At 40.7% G+C, this 20,211-nt stretch overlaps 3 protein-coding genes across 7 annotated transcripts in view; 2 read left to right on the forward strand and 1 right to left on the reverse strand.

Annotated features, from left to right (window-relative positions):
• Window positions 1–20,211, forward strand: part of LOC119693291 (zinc finger protein 1 homolog) — a 538,991-nt gene that overhangs the window by 513,613 nt on the left and 5,167 nt on the right. For 3 of the 5 annotated variants that reach the window (XM_048623934.1, XM_048623933.1, XM_048623932.1), the window contains one exon: window positions 16,510–18,437. The exons of 1 other annotated variant lie outside the window; for it this stretch is intronic. In XM_048623934.1, the coding sequence (XP_048479891.1) occupies window positions 16,510–18,062 (1,553 nt within the window). In that variant the 3' untranslated portion in view covers window positions 18,063–18,437. Of the gene's footprint in view, window positions 1–1,071; window positions 1,087–1,979; window positions 2,132–16,509; window positions 18,438–20,211 lie in introns of those variants that run through there. One more of the 5 variants, XM_048623935.1, reaches the window with a different exon arrangement.
• The window catches only part of LOC105392845 (zinc finger protein 184-like), a 342,691-nt gene that overhangs the window by 58,310 nt on the left and 264,170 nt on the right, over window positions 1–20,211 (reverse strand). The window lies entirely within an intron of this gene.
• LOC125488551 (zinc finger protein 85-like) overlaps window positions 898–20,211 on the forward strand; it is a 144,504-nt gene continuing 125,190 nt past the window's right edge. The window contains exon 1 of the mRNA XM_048623986.1: window positions 898–1,040. The gene's annotated coding sequence lies outside the window, so the exon portion shown is untranslated. The remainder of the gene's footprint in view (window positions 1,041–20,211) is intronic.

Genomic DNA, 20,211 nt, shown 5'->3' on the forward strand with positions numbered 1-20,211 from the left:
CTTGGGAAACATTAAACTAGCAAAACATGAATTGGTTTTCATGGTGAAAGGAATAAAAAAGGAATACACACACCCACTCGCATATTATTTTACAAGTGACATGAACAAAACTGAACTGAAACATTGTTATATGCGAGGTAATAAATAATTATATAATAATTTGTTTTTATTTATTTTTGCATGTAGGTAGGTACATAAATATGTAGATTGAACTTACATTTAGCTAATAAATGTAATAACTGTTGTGTGGTGTAACTACGTTAAGGCAAATATGTCTTACTAGCTGTTCCCGCGCGCTTCGCTTCGCCTTAAAAAGTTTTCCCGTGGGAATTCCGGGATAAAAAGTAGCTTATGTTCTTTCCTAGGGTCTAGACCGTATGTATACCAAATTTCATTTAAATCCGTTCAGTAGTTTTGGCGTGAAAGAGTAACAGACAGACACAGTTACTTTCGAATTTATGATATTAGTTAGGATAGTTAGGATTAGGATATCATTATAGATTGAAGTTAATAACTTGTGATAACAATCCTTACTCCTTACTAATATTATAAATGCGAAAGTAACTGTGTCTGTCTGTCTGTTACTCTTTCACGCCATAACTACTGAACGGATTTGAATGAAATTTGGTATACATACGGTCTAGACCCTGGGAAAAAACATAGGCTACTTTTTATCCCGGAATTCCCACGGGAAAACTATTTAGGGCGAAGCGAAGCGCGCGGGAACAGCTATATCTATATATACAGGGTGTCCCAAGGGCACCCTGTATGTATGTACAATGAGGCTGAGAAATAAAAAGAGATGACGCTGTTCAGTATGACGTATAGAGTATGACAAAAAACTCCTTGAGATGCCACTCTTTTCACAATTATTTATTTTTTCTCTATGCAGCTTGGCTTGGCTTGTGTTTCAGTATTTCAGTATTTGGATGTGTTTTTGTCAAAAACCTAAAAATATTCTTAACTATTCGCACCCTTAAAGCTAATAAATGATAATTTCACCGATAGTCTGCTGAATAAAGTGTTTAGCACTGCATTGGGTAAGAATAGTTTTATAAAACCTTCATACTTACTTTTGGTCTTGAGGTTAGCTTTTCCTCCATTTGTTTGCTAAATCTATGCTACACACAAGAGTGAATATGTGGCAGAATGTAGAGTTGTCGGTGGCTGGAGGCTCAGTGGAAGTGAGAGAGCCTGCAGAGGTCTTTAATTAGCTGGTGGTAGGGGGTGAGGGCGGCCTTCCTCTTCAAATGCTATATGAGTGTTTGTTTGTGGCCTCCTATTCAAAAAGTCTATATCGTTTTAGCTCTAAATCTAGTGCAGTAAACAGATTATCATGCTACAGTCTATTGAATTTTTGTAAAATTATGAACTATAAATCTTCTTGCATGTTATGAAAACTGGTAGAAAATGGTTCTGAATACCTACTTACTATTTTTCCCACCTTTTACACTCATAAATGTATTTCTGCAATAAAGGATTATATTGATGCAGTTTCTGAAGGCACAAATTCTAATTTTAGGCTGTCATAACCTTATATACATTCTTTGTTTATAATCAGGTTGTATGAGTGTTACTGTTAGTGAGTGGACTTCCACTCTTCCACTCTTCCACTCTTCTGCTCCACCGACCATCAGGTTGGTGGAGCAGAAGAGTGGAGACCACGTACCGGTAGCGTTTGGCGGCCCCACGCGAGATGGACAGATAATATAGTCAAGTCCACGGGGAAGCACTGGATGCGGGCCGCCTCAGATCGGACAAGGTGGAAATCATTGGGGGAGGTCTATGTTCAGCAGTGGACGTCCTATGGCTGAGATGATGATGACGATGATGAGTGTTAAGTCAAATCTCATATTTCACGGGCAACATTTCTAGTTTTACATCGCTAAAATTAAATTTTGTGCCTTCAGAATATATTTCATTATACTACTTAGTTAGAAGTCATTAATTGCTATTTGAATATATTTCTCATGTTTTAGTTGTACGAAACCACACTATAAGATGGAGGATGGCATGGACATAGAGGAACATGATCTGTTGAACAACCCTACTGTGAGGAGTGTGTTTCCAGATCTTGCCGTTCTCAAACAAGAAATAATTGATTTTGATACAATTGAAGGTGTAGCACCAGGTTTGTAATTTGAATGCTCTGTTAAGGTTATATTTATATTATACAACTCTGTGTAAAAATTATAGGGAGAAGATCAATAAAATACAAAATCTTATTGATTCAAATTTATTTTATCACCTTCAAATTATGTTACTTCATGTTGTTTAGGTAGGCCTAGACCTAGGCTACCACCCCATGCAGTTTGTCATAGGTTCTTACTACTTACTGGACACCCTGTACTAATGAGGAAATATTTTGCTGGCCTGATCAAAGTTTAACTAAGCTATACTCATCTATGGAGTAAGGGGAGAACGGAACACAAAATCTTATCCGACCCAACTGTCAACCTCACCTGCACGCGCCGGATGGCGGCGGCGTGGCAGGCACCGCGCCGTGGTGCTCCCTGCTGGACAACAGACGAGGCTCTGACGACCGAGCAGTGGCGGTATAACCATACACCTGGCTTCGGCTGGAAGAGGCTCTCGGCGGCCTTGGAGGTCTAAATGCCTCCAGAAAGGACGATAGAAGAAGGTACTTCGAGAACAAACCGAGTGTGACGGCACGCTTTGAAGCAGCAGCCCTGCTAGCCGTCTAGGATACTATGGGCTAATTACCTGTATATCTGAAATTTAAAATTATTGAAACTCAAAGAAGGAATACACGGACCGATTTTCAACAAACGACTTTTGGCATGAAATTAAGGACTCTGATTGGATGTTGGAATGTTCGCACGATGCGCGAAGAAAGTAGAGGACACCAAGTTGTCAAATATATGCGGGACTACCAGTTAGAGATACTTGGCATTTCTGAAACGAGATGGAAAGACTTTGGGGAACAAAAAATTGAAGATTATACCCTTCTATACTCGGGACAGGAAGAGAAACACGAATACGGTGTTGGTATCCTGCTCACCAGAAATGCCCGAAACAGTCTGCTTGGCTGGGAACCGGTGTCGGACAGAATAATCACAGCACGCTTCAAGTCCAAAGTGAGAAATATCACAGTAGTACAATGTTACGCGCCTACTAACGCAGCGAAACTGGACAAGAAGGAAGCGTTCTATGATCAACTCTCGCAAGCATTGCGAACTATTCCGAAAGGCGATATTGTGATTTGCATGGGTGACTATAACGCGCAGATTGGGGACGACAATCACAACATAGAGTCGTGGGTAGGGAAGCATGCGTTAGGAACACGAACGGAAAATGGCAACATGCTCGTAGACTTCTGCTGTGAATTTGATTTGGTGATTGGAGGATCGATATTTCCACATAAAGACTGCCATAAGGTATCCTGGGTCTCTCCTGATAGACGTACTGAAAATCAAATAGATCACGTCATGATAAGTAGGAAATGGCGACACTCTTTATTAGATGTCCGCAACCGAAGAGGAGCAGACGTGAACAGTGACCACCATCTCATAGTGGCAAAAATCCGCCTGAAGATAGCAAAGGTGCAGACTAAGACAACCACATTATCTCGGCGTTTCGATGTTTCCAAACTCCAGAATCCTGACAGGAAGCATGAATTTAGTGTGGAATTACACAACCAGTACCACACGCAGAGGGTTGAAGAAGCTTCAGTGGAGGAACAGTGGAGCGCTGTTAAAGGTGTACTGCTCAATTGCTGCGAAATGTTCTTAGGCCACAGTAACCCGCAGAAGAAGGAATGGATATCCGCTGAAACATGGAATAAAATATTACACCGAAAATCCATCAAAGAGAAACTTAATGCGGAAAACGACCAGAACATCAAAGAGATCCTTGCCTATGAATATTTTGTATGTGAAAGCGACATAAAGCGCAGTGCTAAAAGGGACAAACGAGTGAGAGCGGCATCGATAGCCCGAAGAGCGGAACTGGCGGCGCACGCAGGACACACCAGAGAGCTGTACCGTGCCGGAAGAGAGCTTTGCAATAAACCACCGACAACGCGGCCAGTAGTAGACAAAGCAGGAAAGGTGCTCACTACGCTGGAAGAACAATTGCGCAGATGGCATGAGCACTTCAACGAGGTCTTCCACACTCTGGACAATGAAGCCGCAGCAGAGGCTGACAGCGATGTCGACCTAGAATGTAATGTTCTAGACATCAAAGTTGATCCTCCGGACAAGGCTGAAATTGCACGTGCCATCAATGGCCTAAAGTGTGGTAAAGCTCCTGGAAATGATGGCATCCCAGTGGAAGCATTAAAGGCAAACGCGGACGTAACAGCTGATATACTGTTGCCCCTGATGACAGCGGTCTGGGAAACGGGCCAAATACCTGACAGCTGGAAGGAGGGCATTATAATTAAGCTACCGAAGAAAGGTGACCTGTCCCAATGCTCCAACTGGCGAGGAATCAACCTGTTGCCGGTGTGCTCCAAGATTCTGAGCAAAGTCCTGCTAGACAGAATGAGAAGCGCAGTTGACTACACGCTGAGGGACGAACAGAGTGGATTCAGAGCGGGGCGATCTTGCACCGACCAGATCAACGTACTGCGAGTGATTCTGGAGCAGTGCAATGAAATGCGGAAAGAACTCTATACTCTGTTCGTAGACTTCGAAAAAGCTTTCGATCGGGTGAAATGGTCTAGCATTTGGCGAATCCTTAGGCGAAGAGGTATACCGGCCAAGGTTATACAAATTATCAAATGCCTTTATGAGGGTTCCTCTTGCCGAGTGATGCACAAAGGCCAACTAACAGAACCGATAACAGTCACTGCCGGAGTCAAACAGGGCTGTTTGCTGTCCCCGCTTCTCTTTCTTGTAGTCTTGGATGACGTGATGCGCAGAGTGAGTAGTAAAGAAGAGAGGGGACTACAATGGTTGCAGGATAAGACCCTCGAAGACATAGACTTCGCCGACGATCTCTGCTTACTCGCGACATCTCGTGACGATCTTCAGTCCAAGACCGATGACCTCGCAAACGTTGCTGCTGAGGAAGGCCTGCGCATCAACTGTAGCAAGACCAAAGATATGCGCCTAAATACCTCCGATTCAGCCCCCATATATGTGAACGGCGACGTTGTCGAACAAGTGCAGCGTTTTACCTACCTGGGGAGCGTCGTGGACCCACTGGGCGGAGCGGAGGCGGATGTAGAAGCACGCATCAACAAAGCCCGAGCTGCATATGCGCAACTGAAGCCTGTTTGGACGTCTCGCATCATCACTCGGCGTACCAAGATCAGAGTTTTTAACTCCAATGTCAAGTCAGTCCTCCTGTACGGGTGCGAGACATGGCTCGTTAAGAATGAAGTAACCAGTAGACTTCAGGTGTTCGTGAACAAATGTCTGAGGCGCATACTGGGGATCTACTGGCCACGAACCATATCTAACGCAAGACTGTGGGAGATGACTGACCAGACACCCATTGACAAGGAGATCCTACTCAGGAAATGGCGCTGGATTGGGCATGTGCTGCGGAGACCAGACAATCACCTGTCCAAACAAGGGTTGAAATGGCAAGCGAAGGGGAAGAGAAGGCCGGGCCGCCCCCGTACCACCTGGAGGCGGTCAGTTGAAAAGGAGGCTGCATCAACTGGTCTCGGCTGGGACGACCTGGAAGCGGCCGCGCAGGATCGGGAGAAGTGGAAATCCTTTCTTCGAGCCCTATGTCCCTGATGAGGGATAAGAGGATTTCATCATCATACTCATCTATGGTTGAATGGTGTAGTGGTTAGTGACCCTGACTGCTATGTCCAAGATCGTGGGTTCGCTGGGGCACATATTTGTTAAAGACAGATATTGGCACTCGGGTCTTGGGTGTTGATATTAATATTTAATATGTATTTGTGTAAATGTATCTGCTGTCCGATACCCATATTACAGGCTCTGCCTAGCTTGGGGTCGGATGGCGTGTGTTTTTATGTGATTTTTACTTTAAAAATTTATCTTCCATCATCATTCCATTCTCTGTGGGGGTGTAAGTACCTGCACCGGGCTCTCTCGAGTGGAACCTTTGCATGTCCCCAAGGTCTAAACTGCCTTCCTAAGCTTGGACCATTTCACATACAAGGCGGGCGAGATAACTAGACACCTGGGTTAAATGACATTTGTCTTTAGTACTGAGTGCAAAAAAAGAAATATGTATTGATATTACCAAAAATATTTCTTTTCATTCTCTTTGCTATCAGTAATTTTATAATTAAGCTCGGAAAAATAATAAACTTCGCCATACTGCGCAGTTTTAATGAAATAATTTTATAAAGAAAATTGTTGCGAGAACGTAAACATAATATAGGAGTAGCGCCCCGTTGAAATTATTCTGGTTATCAAAAAACCCGCATGCGAAAAACATACTTACCTGGCTTTTGTTATATTGTAATAAGGGCCGATTTTTCAATGCTCAGATAGACAGACAGATAGCGTTTATTCGACAGATAGCGAAATATTCAATTTTTCAATCGTCAGATAGAACTTATTCGTCCAATAACTCAGTTACCTGGAGAATAAATCTATCTGCTGCTTGGGCCGCCAGATAGTGCTTATTCGATTGATAATTTGACATTGTTTGACATTTGAGGTTATTAAGAAAGTGAGAATAATCATCATTTTCAATGTTTATTTTCGAAGAGGCAGTAATGAACGAGTATAATATAAAATATATATAATATATATAATAACGAGCTGTGGAACTCTCTGCCTCTAAGTATCCGTAGCTCTAAATCACTGCAGGTTTTTAAAAGTTCTGTTAAAAAACATTATCTGTCTCAATAGTTACTTACCTACTTTCGAGATGTTGTATGAATATAGGTATTTATTGTATATATATAGGATGTATGTATGTTTGTATGTATGTTAATAATGGTATGTAGGTATATTAGTTAGAATATGTAACTTATGTTAGTATTTATGTAGCTATAGTATGTATGGTTTATTTAGCTATATTATAAGTAGTTAGGTAGTAGGTACACCGCCCTCAAATTTTCTTTAGTTTTATTTCTTTATGTTTAAGGTTACCTGTAAGAGATCGCTCTAAGCGATAAGGTCGCCTATTGTTCATTGTTCCTAGTTTATAAGTTCTCTTTTTTTATATTTTAATTTGTGGTGTTCAATAAAGATATATTCTATTCTATTCTATTCTATTCTATATTAGTCCAGTAGAAAGGAAAGTCAGAGTCGTGAAAACGAGGCCTGATCATTACAGAATGTGGGATGCAAAAGAATTTCATCGCCGAAAGGCACCAGACTAGAAACATTATGTTGATCTATTTTCAATCATTAATAGGTAGGTAACCTATACTATGCTATACAGTATTGTGCAAATTAATGTGAACACAAGTAAAAATTTGAAAAAAATACATTTATTAGTTCTAGATTTAAAAAAAACAGAGATATATTAATACAATTTAAGTTGTTTTAATAGAAAATGTGTCTTCCTTGGCTTTTATAACTTCTTCAAAACGTTTTGGCATAGAATCGACAAGGTTTTAACAGTTTTCTGATATTTACTGGTCTAAAAAACTTGTATGAATTACAGCCTCAATCATTTTAGTTTTTCTTGTGCAATCCGTTTTACGAAGTCTAACTTTCACGATGGCCCACTTATTTTCAATGGGATTAAGTACCGGTGAGATCTGTGGTCATCCAAAGGCATGATATCTAGTTGTCCTTGAAATATTTAAGCATAATCTTGGACACGTGGAATGGAACCGAATTTTGTTGAAAAACTTATTGACCGTTAGCATCAACTTTTCTTAGATTGGGGCTTTTTTTCTTATATAGGTACCGGATGACTTGTGCCCATCGAAGGGATGATGGACTCGCTAAAATACAGTGACTTGCTAGAACGGAGATTAGAAGTTGAACTAAGGAAATTTTATGATAACGGTCAATAAGTTTTTCAACAAAATTCGGCTCTATGCCACGTGTTTTTGATGATGATGATTAAGCTCAAATATTTCAAGGAGAACAAGATATCATGCCTTTGGATGGCCAGAGAACTCACCGGCACTTAATCCCATTGAAAATAAGTGAGCCATCGTGAAAATTAGACCTCGTAAAACGGATTGCACAAGAAAAACTAAAATGATTGGGGCTGTAATCCATACAAGTTTTTTAGACCAGGAAATATCAGAAAACTGTTAAAATCATGTCGATTTTATGCTAAAACGTGTTGAAGAAGTATGTTGGGGCTTAGGGCTGCGTTCATAGGCTCTCCAGTTGGTGGTTGTGGAAATGATGTAGGCGACAACTTTCTTGCGTGTAGACTTTGATTTTATTAATTATTTACAATATTTTAAATATACAGTGGCAGTTAGGTGAGAGGCGAATTCGAATGTGTGAGTGTTAGTTGCGCGTGTGAGGTTCTACGGGCTTCTTTCAATGACGTAGGCAGGCGGACATCGTGTTGGCGTCTTCTTATTGGTCCCCGTGAATATGTCGTGATGAAGGCTGGCTCTGATTGGCTGTTCATGACGTGATATTCCGAGAGTGGCGCCATCTAGTGCTCAGTGCGTGTATTAGCTGCTCTGCTTATCAGCTAGCGTACTAGTGTGCCGTAACAAAGTAATAAAAGCCAGGGAGGACACATTTTCTATTGAAATAACTTAAATTGTATTAATATATCTATGTTTTTTTATTTTAGAACTAATAAATCTATTTTTTTGCAAATTTTCACTCGTGTTCACATTAATTTGCACAATACTGTATATAAGTATCTAAGACATCCCTCCGGCTTGGCGGGATGATCTTCAATGTCCAGTATTGGACTGCTATAGGCTGAGGAGAAAAGAGAGAAACCATCCAGTACTTGATAATAAAACATATATAGGTGTTATAATTATTTCTTTCAGTTTTTATTTCTTAATTCTAAATTAAGGATATGTTGAATGGTAATGTTGGAGCAAATGCCTAACACCTTTTCTTCTACATCGATAAATGGAGGTGCATTTGAGGGCCCACCTCCAGTTTTGTACATCTCCTGCCTTTGCAGGGAAGACTTCTTCTTCATTGTTTTTTTGATGCCCTCGTACTTTAACTTAAAGGTTTTCCACGAGCGGACACTTGTGGTTATACCACTGGAGTTAAAAGAAAACTCAATTTTCTTCCATGCAGTCTACTTATCTTTATTTGTTGCAGCATCGGTCTTTTTATTTTCTATGACATGTTTGAATTTATCTACCAAACTCACTACACAGTAACTTCAGCATTATTAAAATTCGCTAAACGCTCTCTTTTTTGTGAAACCATTGTGATACAAAAATAACAAATTTAAATACCAAAATCAAAACAACCAAACCAAACAGTCAGTGAGGCTTGTGGCTTGATTGCTCTTTGCTTGACAGTGATAGTTGACACTGACAATTGAAATAGTATTCTGTCCTGCTTTAGCACTATAGTGTCTGCATATACTTGTTTCATCTCTCCTGAGTTCAAATAGAAAAATCGGTAAGATAGTTATCTATGGAATAAATCACAATTGAAAAATGGTTTAGCAACTACCAGGCCGATAAACAGCCAAATAAAATTATTCGTTAGATAGTTATTTGACCTTTTATCCTGGCATTGAAAAATCGGCCCTAAAATGTATAAATATTTATTTATACAGGGTGTTGCAAAAAGGGTATACTAAGCCGAAACCTACATGTGCAGCATGGTATATCTAAACCCGAAACTGAAATCAGAATTTCAAAAAAACATTCTTCATAGGAAAAAGCTTTGTAGGTTTCGGCTTAGTATACCCTTTTTGCAACATCCTATATAAGTCCTGGCTGTCCACGACACAGACCTAGCCTAGTGTGGTAGGCCTTGTTATATAACCACCTTTTAATGTTTACCAAACACTGCAACCTATATTTTTTGTAACTTTTATAATCTTTAGTTGAAATAAATATTTTTTCATTTCAAGTATTCAAGTTGTTGTACTTGTTAAAGTAGTAACAAAAAAGTACGCGATAAAAAATATTTATTGTTAATCGTCTGATAATTCTTATGCTACCGCTACAAAAGAACGAGAGCGTGGCCTCGCGCGGGGAAGAGGGAGTGGGGTAGATTTTTGGGCCAGGTGTCTAGAAAGATGCAGATATTTGTTTAAACACAGATCGTCGCAGTCGTAGAACAATGACGGATCTGCAAAACAGCAACTTTACAGGAGAGCCAGTTAAAGTTTTTAAACAACGTTTTGTTCGATAAAATGAAAACGGCTGAAGCAATTCATTTGAAATTTGGTCACATTATTATACGAATGGACTTTTGCAATATAGCCTGTATAATTAGTCTGTAATAAGTCTAGGTTTCCTGAAAAATCAGATAGGTCATTGTTCTATGTATCCTACGATATCGCATTATATGATACGTCGTTTTTTTACGGACTTTTATTGCGTATCTAATGGCGTATTATACTTTTCGTCCTTGTTTTAGGGAATATATGGAAAAATTCAAAGACGGATCTTTAAATAACCTATTTAGGAGGGTGCTGATTGCGCTATATTATTTTTTGTTTAGGTCCTAATTTTTTTACAAAATACAATTATTTTATCAAATGTTTTTTGAAGACCCCATTGTGTCCAAGCATCAGTCAATAATCATCCAATGCTAAACATAGGCCTCTCCCAAGGAGCTCCACAACACTCGGTCCTCGGGCTTTCTCATCCAGCCACTACTGGCTACCAGCCTACGGTTGTCCTTATTTGTGACTCGAGAATTCGTCGACCCCAACGGTTATCGGTTCTTCGGCAGATATAATAGCCAGCCCACTGCCACATCAGCTTGCACATTTTGACAGCTATGTCGGTAACCTTAGTTCTCTGTCAGATACCCTCATTTCTGATACGATCCAGCAGAGAAACCCCAAGCATAGCACGCTGAGCGACTTTAAATCGGTGGACCAGTACTACCGTCAGTGCCCACCTATCTGCCCCGTACGTCATCACTAGCAAGATGCACTGGTTTAAGAAGACTTTTGTCTTCAGGCTCTAATGATAAAAGTCTTCTTCTCTGATCAGGGATGGCCGAGGAGAATATGTGACGGAGTTTCCCAACTCAATTGTGACATTTGTGACCCTTTGCTGGGCAAAGGTCTCTTCCTGGGTCTTCCAGCTATCCCTATTCATGGCCTCTTTATTCCAGTTCCTACTAAACACGTCTAGGTCATCCCGTTATCTTCTTCTGGGTCTGCCCCTGTGCAGGCGGCCGTTATCGGCTACCCATTTGGTAGCATTTTTACCCTACCTATCCGGCTGCATACGACATACTCACTTCAGTTTGGCGGTCTTAGCACCCACGACGAAGGACGCTATCTCGCCCAAATAAATTACTCATTGACATATTGTATTTCCTGCCTATCTACCTCAACCCTACGTTTCGTGCTGTTGGTCATGTCTGTTGTCTTCGAACGGTTCACCTTTAGTTCAACTTCAAGGCTTGCCGTGGATAGCTCTCGCAACATTTGTTGGAGCTCGGGCGTTGAGTGGGAGAATAGGGCAATATCGTCCGCAAAACCGAGGTTTGACTATTTTTTACTTCCGAAATTGATGTCCTTGTCATCCCAGGACTGTTTCAACTTCTTGAAGACTTCTTTGAGGAAAATTGTAAAGCGTGTACAGCGAGGGTCGCCTTGTATGACACCCTTTTCAATCGGAAACGTTGGACCAGTACTAGGTTTTTCCAATTTCACGTTGGCTGAGCTGTTTATGTAGATAGTACCAACGAATTCGATGTAGGTTGGATGAATTTTGTGGTGTTAATGGCGGAAAGTATTGCTTGATGGTAGATACTGTCGAAACCTTTTGTATAGTCAATAAATACATGGTAAAGTGATGTGTTAAGCTCTATGAACTTTTCAATAATCTGATTGAGCGTGTATAGAGGGTTCGCGGTAGAATAACTAGGAAACGGCTCCGGAAACCGGCTTGTTCTGGTGGTTGATGTTAGTTCAGCAGAGGACGGATGCGATTGTGAATTATTTATACATGTGTGATGTCAAGCTAACGGGTCTATAGTTTCCGAGGTCGGATTTCTCACCCTTTTTATGGAGAAGTAAGTATAATGTGAGAATTACAGAATTTACGGGGAATTTTTCCTGAAATTAATACGTGAATAAAGTGGGCTCACCTATTTTTAAGAGGAAAAGCCCCAGTATGAATCGAGTGCTGGTGATTGTGACACAGCTGTGGAAAATTATCATCCCCAAGCAGTTCAAGATGATCCTTACATAGCTACGGATAAGATGATACCAATTTCCTTAATTATTTACTGCCCGCAAACAGTAAATTCACTGCTGTCCGATCACGTTGATTACCCCGCGATGCCATTCACCCCTAGAACTAGAGAATTTACTGATTGTGGTCAGTCAATGAAGGAAAATGCTGTCATCTTATCCGTAGCCATGTAAGGATCCTCTCAAACTGCTTCGCGATGGTCATTATCCTCAGCGGTTTGACAATCACCAGCATTCAGTTGATGCTAGGACTTTCCCTTTGCAGTTGATGTAACTGTTAACTGTTGAGGTAGCTGTTAAGCTGTAGCTGAGGTACAGAAATTTAATGTTTGATGTGGATTCTGCGGCTGACTTTGTTTGTATGTTTGGTAACTCATGCTAATGGCTGGAAAAACATAATTCCAAACCTACCCGCATGGTACCGTGCTCCCATCGTCACCTGCCTCTGGCAGTAGAGTTGATGAACAAAAAAAGTACTTAAGTACATAATTTTACATTGTTTTTTAGCACATAGTTTTGAAAACATAATAAATTAGCAAAAATATACTGAAAAATCATAAATTTATTTATTTTCCATTGAAAATACGTAATATTAGGAAAGAACAACGACGTATCCTAAAATAATTCCAAAGAATAACGACGGTTATCTACACACGTCTACCACTTATCCATAAAACAATGACGGTATATACAAAACACCAATAGTTAGGACAAAGAACATAGTCGCATTTGAAATACCGTCACTAAATTTAACAAACAAACAATATTGTTTTTTTAATACACCGTACCTAATTATAACTAACTTCTCAATGATTTTAGCGAAAACTAGGGCTTTTATTTTTTTAAAACAAAGTTCCAAGAATAACGACGGATTTAAGACACCGTCTTTGTTCTATGGGAGAAGTATTAAAAAAATATTTACATGGAAAACAGAACTTTTTAAATAATAATTATAGCAAAAAAAATATTTAAGTACTCAGTACGTGTTCCATGTGCTCCTACAGAGAACACTGACAGAACAAACAAACCGTCGCGCGGGAGCGGGTCGCGGGGGGTGAGGGTCACCGCAGAACATCGACGGGACGTCACAAGCGCCCATGTTCTACGCGAAAAAATCTAAACCGTCAGTGTTCGACTCTGTATTTCGCTTATTATAAAAGATTTTAAAAAAAACTTTTCTTGTATATGTAAATAATGAAATTTTAAAGAAGAATCTGCAATAATCCGAAAATCGAAAAAAATCAGATCCGTCACTGTTCTACGACTGCGACGAGATATTTGTTCTCGGGTCTTGGATGTGCCCGTAAAATGGCAATAGGCCCGCCCCCTATTACATTGGGACTAACATAACACTCTGGCGAAAAGTGGGTGCAGCAATGCACCTCTGCCTACCCCGCAAGGGAGTACTGTAGTACAAGGCGTGAGTGCGTGTTTTTTTTTGTGTCTAGAAACTTTGCGCTGGTTGTATCTAGATCTAGATGTGCAGGTTTCCTAACGATGTTTTCCCTCACCATAAGAGTGATGGTACATTGTAAGTACTTAAGTTAAAAGAACTCATTGGTACATGTCAGCGCCGGGATTCAAACCCGCATCTCTGGCGTGAGAAGCGGCGCTTACCGACGGAGCTACCACTGCTCATTCATTAATTATTACTTTTCTATAAAATAAAACATTCATTGACTATGTCATATAAAAACTATTGTCAAATAAACCCTCCCACGCCCCACAACATTTATTATTATTTATTTATTATACCTACAGATTCATTGTAACATAAGAGGTAAACAAAAACCGAAATCGTTACTTAATTTACATAATGAAGTAATGGGTCCGCGAGACGATCAAGTCGACTTGACAAGTCTACGTGCTTGACGACTCACATGACGAGGGACTTGACGCGACTTAGAGGTGCCGTCAAGTGAAACCGTCAAGTCAACGTAGACTTGTCAAGTCGACTTGATCGTCTCGCAGACCATTTGCGAGACGAATGTATAAAATGGCCGCAAATGAATAAAACTTGTCAAGTCGCATCAAGCGCAAGTGCTGTCAATCAAATTTTTTGTCAAGTATGGTCCAGCCCGTAGATAGGGGAACCCGGGGTAAGACGGGGTCGCGGGGTAAGACGGGACCACCCACATATATGCAAAACTATACATCTTAGGAATCTGAGTAATTAGCCAATAGAAAGGCTTAAATGATTGACCTTTAGTGCGCCAGTGACTGCAGGTGTGAGCGCGTGCGTTTTTTGTGATAGCTCAGTTGTTTGTTTTTGCGTGGTGTCCATGTTATTTTTGGTTTATATTTAAGGTTTGGTACGCTTTGTTTAGATATGTGCAAAATCACTTCAACATAGAAAGTTTTTTTTAATGAATTATTTTTATAAAAAATATAACGTGGGGCAAGACGGGGTAATTTTGGAGGGGCAAGATGGTGTATGAATCAAGCTTGCTGAAGTTTTTTTTTTCTCCAACCCGATATTTCACATTGAAGAAGGGTTCTAAAAGGGCTACAGGGAAGTTGGCTAAAAACACAAAGTAGATACTGCCTACGAAGAAGAATATCAACGAAGATGACTGTGTCTACCTCTGCTGTCAGGATATCAACGGTCCTACTTTAAATCTAAGGAAAACTGGGTCTGATGTCAAAGGTGCAGGCGTTGGGCTCACACTGCAGGTGCTGGTGTTGACGATAAAAACACAGAAGAAGTGTTGTTTGTATGTTTTGTGCCCCACATAGTATACTTACCCCATCTTACCCCGTACACGGGGCAAGATGGTTTAATTCCCATTCTTTACATTTCTTAAAATAAGTCAATTTTAATGATTACTTTTTTGGCAAAAACTGTGCCAAAGTGTTCGTCATTAAGTTCCTAATGAGCCATAAATAATTGATAACGTTGTGGTTATAAATACCTGTTGTTTTTTTTATTTTCCCTTAGCGACCCCGTCTTACCCCGGGTTCCCCTACTTGATGGGACTTGTCAAGTCAACGCTGTAAACGATCAATATTCACTTCAAGCACTTAGACTTGTCAAGTCGACTTGATCGTCTCGCGGACCCACCGACTGGTGTAGTGGTTAGTGACCCTGACTGCTATGCCCAAGATCCTGGGTTCCATTCCTGGCTGGGGCAGATATTTGTTTAAATACAGATATTTGTACTCGGGTCTTGGGTGTTAATATTAAATATATATATTAATGTATCTATCTATGTATTTGTGTAGATGTATCAGCTGTCCGATACCCATAATACAGGCTCTGCCTAGCTTGGGGTCGGATGGCCGGGTGTGAGATGTCCCCACATATTTATATTTATTTATTTATTTATAATTATAACACTCACACTTCTCTCTAACATTCCCCTACGTACATTAATCAGAGAACTCATTCTATCCACAAATACATCACATTCTGGTGCTTCGGCGAGCAGGGAGCCGAGCGAGACGGCCGCGAAAATATGGTCTATGCGGTTTTCTTACATCTTGATATGTACATTCAGATAGATAGATAGATAGATACATAAATACAGCTACATAAATAGTGTGTAGTGTATAGCTATCACTCTTGTACGTTGTCAAACTACCTACTAAACAAAACGTCAATGTTTTAATGAATGAACAGGTAAGTCAAAGTCAAAGTCAATTTTTTTTATTCATCGTACAAATATAAAATTTTCTGATGAACGTCAATTTTTACAAATTACTCTCCGTTCGGATAAGGGGGGGGCTCTTTCTGTCTAAGGAGAAGAACGGAGGCAAGAAACTCCTGAGCCATCTTTTCAAAAAAAGACTTAAAACTAGTTGGTATACAATACTTATAAGCTTAATAATAATTATTATAATAATATGAGCAGAGCCAACTACTTATCACAGTCATGCATTAACTTCCTCTAAGTAATCATCAATTTTATAATAAGCTTTTTTACAGAGTTTCTCTTTAATGTAACACTTAAAAACGATTATTAACTTTCGCCAGATGCATCGCTGGAAAAGCCAGCTTAGGTAGTTTGTGAGTTTGACAAGGTTCAAAAGTGTTACTACTTATGCAGCTGACTGTACTTCTAATGCAGTGTCTGATTTATCCCTGTTTAAAAAAAATATATGAAAGTCACACTAACCGTAATTTGGCTAACATTTTCACACAAACTGACTTTACCGTTGTTCAATACCACTAACAAGCAGAATGTTTATCCTTTCTTCAATCATGTCACACCCTAAGCACATTTATTTATCCCGATTAAACTGTATTGTACCTTACAGAAACCTTTACAACGCCGGAAGTACCAAAGAGATATGAAAACGAAAATCAACTACACAATTTAACGGTCTACAGTGGGGATGATCCTACCGAGTGCTCCACTCAAGACCTGGATGTGAAACCTGACCACCTGTGTACTGACATGGATGACACAATAACTGTCAAGGGCAACAGTTTGACAGAATTTGATGAAGTTGAAACTGAAATCAAGAAGGAATCAGAGAATGTTGTACCAAATGAATTGCCATTTTACAGAAACAGAATTATACTAGGCAAGATACAAGTAGATGAGTCTGACGAAGAACGAGAAACTGATGCACCAGGTGACTGTAATAATGTTGAAAACAACAAAACAAACAATGATCAAGATTTGGCAGTGTCAATATACACTGATGAAAATAGAAGCATGAGGATAACTAAACAGAATTATGAAAAAATGGAAAAATGTTTGCGAGCGAAAATTATTTTAACAAACTGTTATACAACTCTATTGAACAACAACTGTTACTGTGCTCAGTGTGCAGTGTTGTTCCCCACCACTGAAGCGTATAGTGAACATTACACGAGCACACACACCGAGACCACTCACTCAACTAAAGCCTCGGCTTCTCTTGTGAAACGTAAACAAATCATATACCCACGTGAGAAAGCATTTGTGTGTGACACCTGCACGAAAACATTCAGCAAAAAAACCAGCTTGATAAAGCACATTTTAATTCACACTGGCGAAAAGCCATTCGAGTGTGACATTTGCATGAAAACATTTAACCAAAGATTTAATTTGAAGATCCACAAGTTAGTTCACACTGGCGAAAAGCCGTTCGAGTGTGACATTTGCAAGAAAACATTTAAAAGAATAAGTAATTTGAAGGCACACAAGTTAATTCACACTGGCGAAAAACCATTCGAATGTGACATTTGCACGAAAACATTTACCCAAAGATTTCATTTGAAAACCCACAAGTTAGTTCACACTGGCGAAAAGCCGTTCGAGTGTGACATTTGCAAGAAAACATTTAAAAGAATAAGTTATTTGAAGGCACACAAGTTAATTCACACTGGCGAAAAATCTTTCGATTGTGACATTTGCACGAAAATATTTATCCGAAGAAGTAATTTAAAGAGCCACAGGTTACTTCACACTGGAGAAAAGCCGTTCCAGTGTGACATTTGCACTAAAACATTTGCACAAAAAAATCATTTGAAGCACCACAAGTTAATTCACACTGGCGAAAAACCATTCGAATGTGACATTTGCACGAAAACATTTACCCAAAGATTTCATTTGAAAACCCACAAGTTAGTTCACACTGGCGAAAAGCCGTTCGAGTGTGACATTTGCAAGAACATATTTAGGCGATGGTCCACATTGAAATCTCACAAATTACTACACACTGGCGAAAAGCCATTCCAGTGTGACACTTGCCCGAAATCTTTTAACCGAAGAGATACTCTTAAGAAGCATAAGTTACTTCACACTGCAGCACAGCCATATGATTCTGATGCGTCGGAAAAAATGAGAAATCCGGGAAACATGAGGAAACATAGTACATGACACGGCGTGAAACAGCGGGATGTCAGTGAGTGTCAGTGGGGCGCGCTGCGGGCGAGGGCTCGGCCTCCGCCTGTCCCCTCACTGCAGGCAGCGCCGGCGACGCACAGGCCGCGTTGTTGACACGCTCTCCTACACCCACATACAAGCGACTCCACCTACACTAACCACCTCAGTTGCAATTCTGACATCGGCGCGGACGGTCGCTTTCTAGCGGCGCCGTCTGTAGCCGTCACGTGTGACTCACTACTGAGTGACCCGGCTGCTCAAGGACAGCGTCCTGTTGTACACCGAGATGCCTGAAATCCCGGCTCAATTGGAAGCCTCGGAACAGTATAAAATGTAATTAAATCGGTAAATTAAAACAACTATTTGTTCTGTTTGTTCTTTATTTTTAATAAACATTATTATGGCATAATACTGATGTTTGTGGTACCTGTTGCTGTGCTAAGGCCGCGGTGGTACAGAGGGCCTTCGCAAGAGTGCGCCGCGCCGTCCTGTCCTCAGCAACTGTCCTGGCTTCTGTCCAGCTCAGCGCTTGCGCTCGCAGCTCGCCGTCAACTTTACGCCGCCATGTGTGCACCGACGACCGGGACACGGCGTCTGCGGCGGCCACTAGCTAATCATTCAAAGCTTGTTTTGTCATTACTCTTATGTGAATAAAATATTGGACAGTAACTACCTATATAATTTTAAAGACTACAATATACCTAGTATGAGTACCAGGATTAATTGTTTATTGTACCTCAACAATCAATAAATACCTACGCTAGAGAGTTTATTTGTAGTAGTGTTATAGAATGCGATCCAATTTTTTGGCGTTTTAAGAACAACGTACCGCCTGGTACCGCCCTTGCGTCCCCCGCACCTCGGCAACTTAACTGAGGGCAAGTGTAGGTTTTTCATAACCGATTGAGCAGTGAAAATCGACATTTGTACGGTGCGGAGCTAGTGCAGCGCGTATACCGCTAGGTGGCGATTCTCTCGCGCTACACAAATTCGCGTTTACTCGCCGCTATTCTAACGGAGTAAAAACTCGCACTCCCCATGCGGGTCAGCATGGAGACGGGGAGTTGAGCGCAACGTCTAGTGTATTGTTCCTCTGTGGCAATGTGTCTGACTATGCGGGGCTGCGGGGGACGCGGAGTCCTCACTAACTCTAGTAGAAGAGTAGTACAGTGCCGCAAACTTATCTGTTCCGGTGAGAGCTCACGTAAATATCTAATGTTTCTTCATTCTATAAGATTTTAAGTTTGCCCGTAGTGGTAATTTGCCCTTGCAGTTTTTATAAACACATTTAACCTATATTAATTTATAATTCTTTAGTAAATAATGAGATATGGATCAATTTAGTTCGCTCTCACCGGAACAGATAAGTTTGTCGCACTATAACTAGTTATGACGTTTCAATATCACTCAACTTTAGGCAGGCTTCATGCAGGATCAAATATGTTCTAGGTGCATATAAGTACTTCTATGTAGTGAGACAGTGAGGTGAATCAAAGAAACATAATACCTAGGTACCTACTTCTCTTACAAGAAGAAGAAATGAAAAGCAAACTAAACAAAACTTGTACTTAGTACAAGGAGGCGAAATGAGGAAACAAATATTACGGCTGAGCTAACCTATCATGCAATGTTTTCTGTCTTAAACTTCGCGTTGGAATTTCAACATATTCAAGATAGAGCTGAGAAACTTGGGCACCGCGGTTATTACATACAGTCCTGTTTGTACCGGTATTGAGTTCCCAGCGCCATCTGTTGTTTGTCATCAAAACTAGTATATGATAAATCTACCTTGCTTTTCTTTCCTTATGACTAGTTTACACAGTGCGAGCTAGCGTACGAGTCAGCCTTCCGAGTAGCTGAACTGCAGTAACTAGCACTGTTTGGACATCCGAGTTACTTCAACATTTCTTGTTTTCACTTGCCTGCTCGCCCGGCAGCAACTCGCTCATGACAGCGACTCGGCCGTCGCTCGCATCGTTTGGACACGTTCAGCAGTAGCTCGCCAGTGCCAGCTGGACAGTTGTGAGTGGAACCCGTGTTTTTTGTGTGCTACGCCGCGACTCGACTCGGCCTGGGACTGGGTGTCGTGTAGACAGCAAAGGCGAGCCGAGCTACTGGCGTACGAGTACACAAACCGAGTAGT

The sequence above is a fragment of the Plutella xylostella genome, chromosome 11 (genome assembly GCF_932276165.1).
Source record: "Plutella xylostella chromosome 11, ilPluXylo3.1, whole genome shotgun sequence".
Taxonomy (NCBI): domain Eukaryota; kingdom Metazoa; phylum Arthropoda; class Insecta; order Lepidoptera; family Plutellidae; genus Plutella; species Plutella xylostella.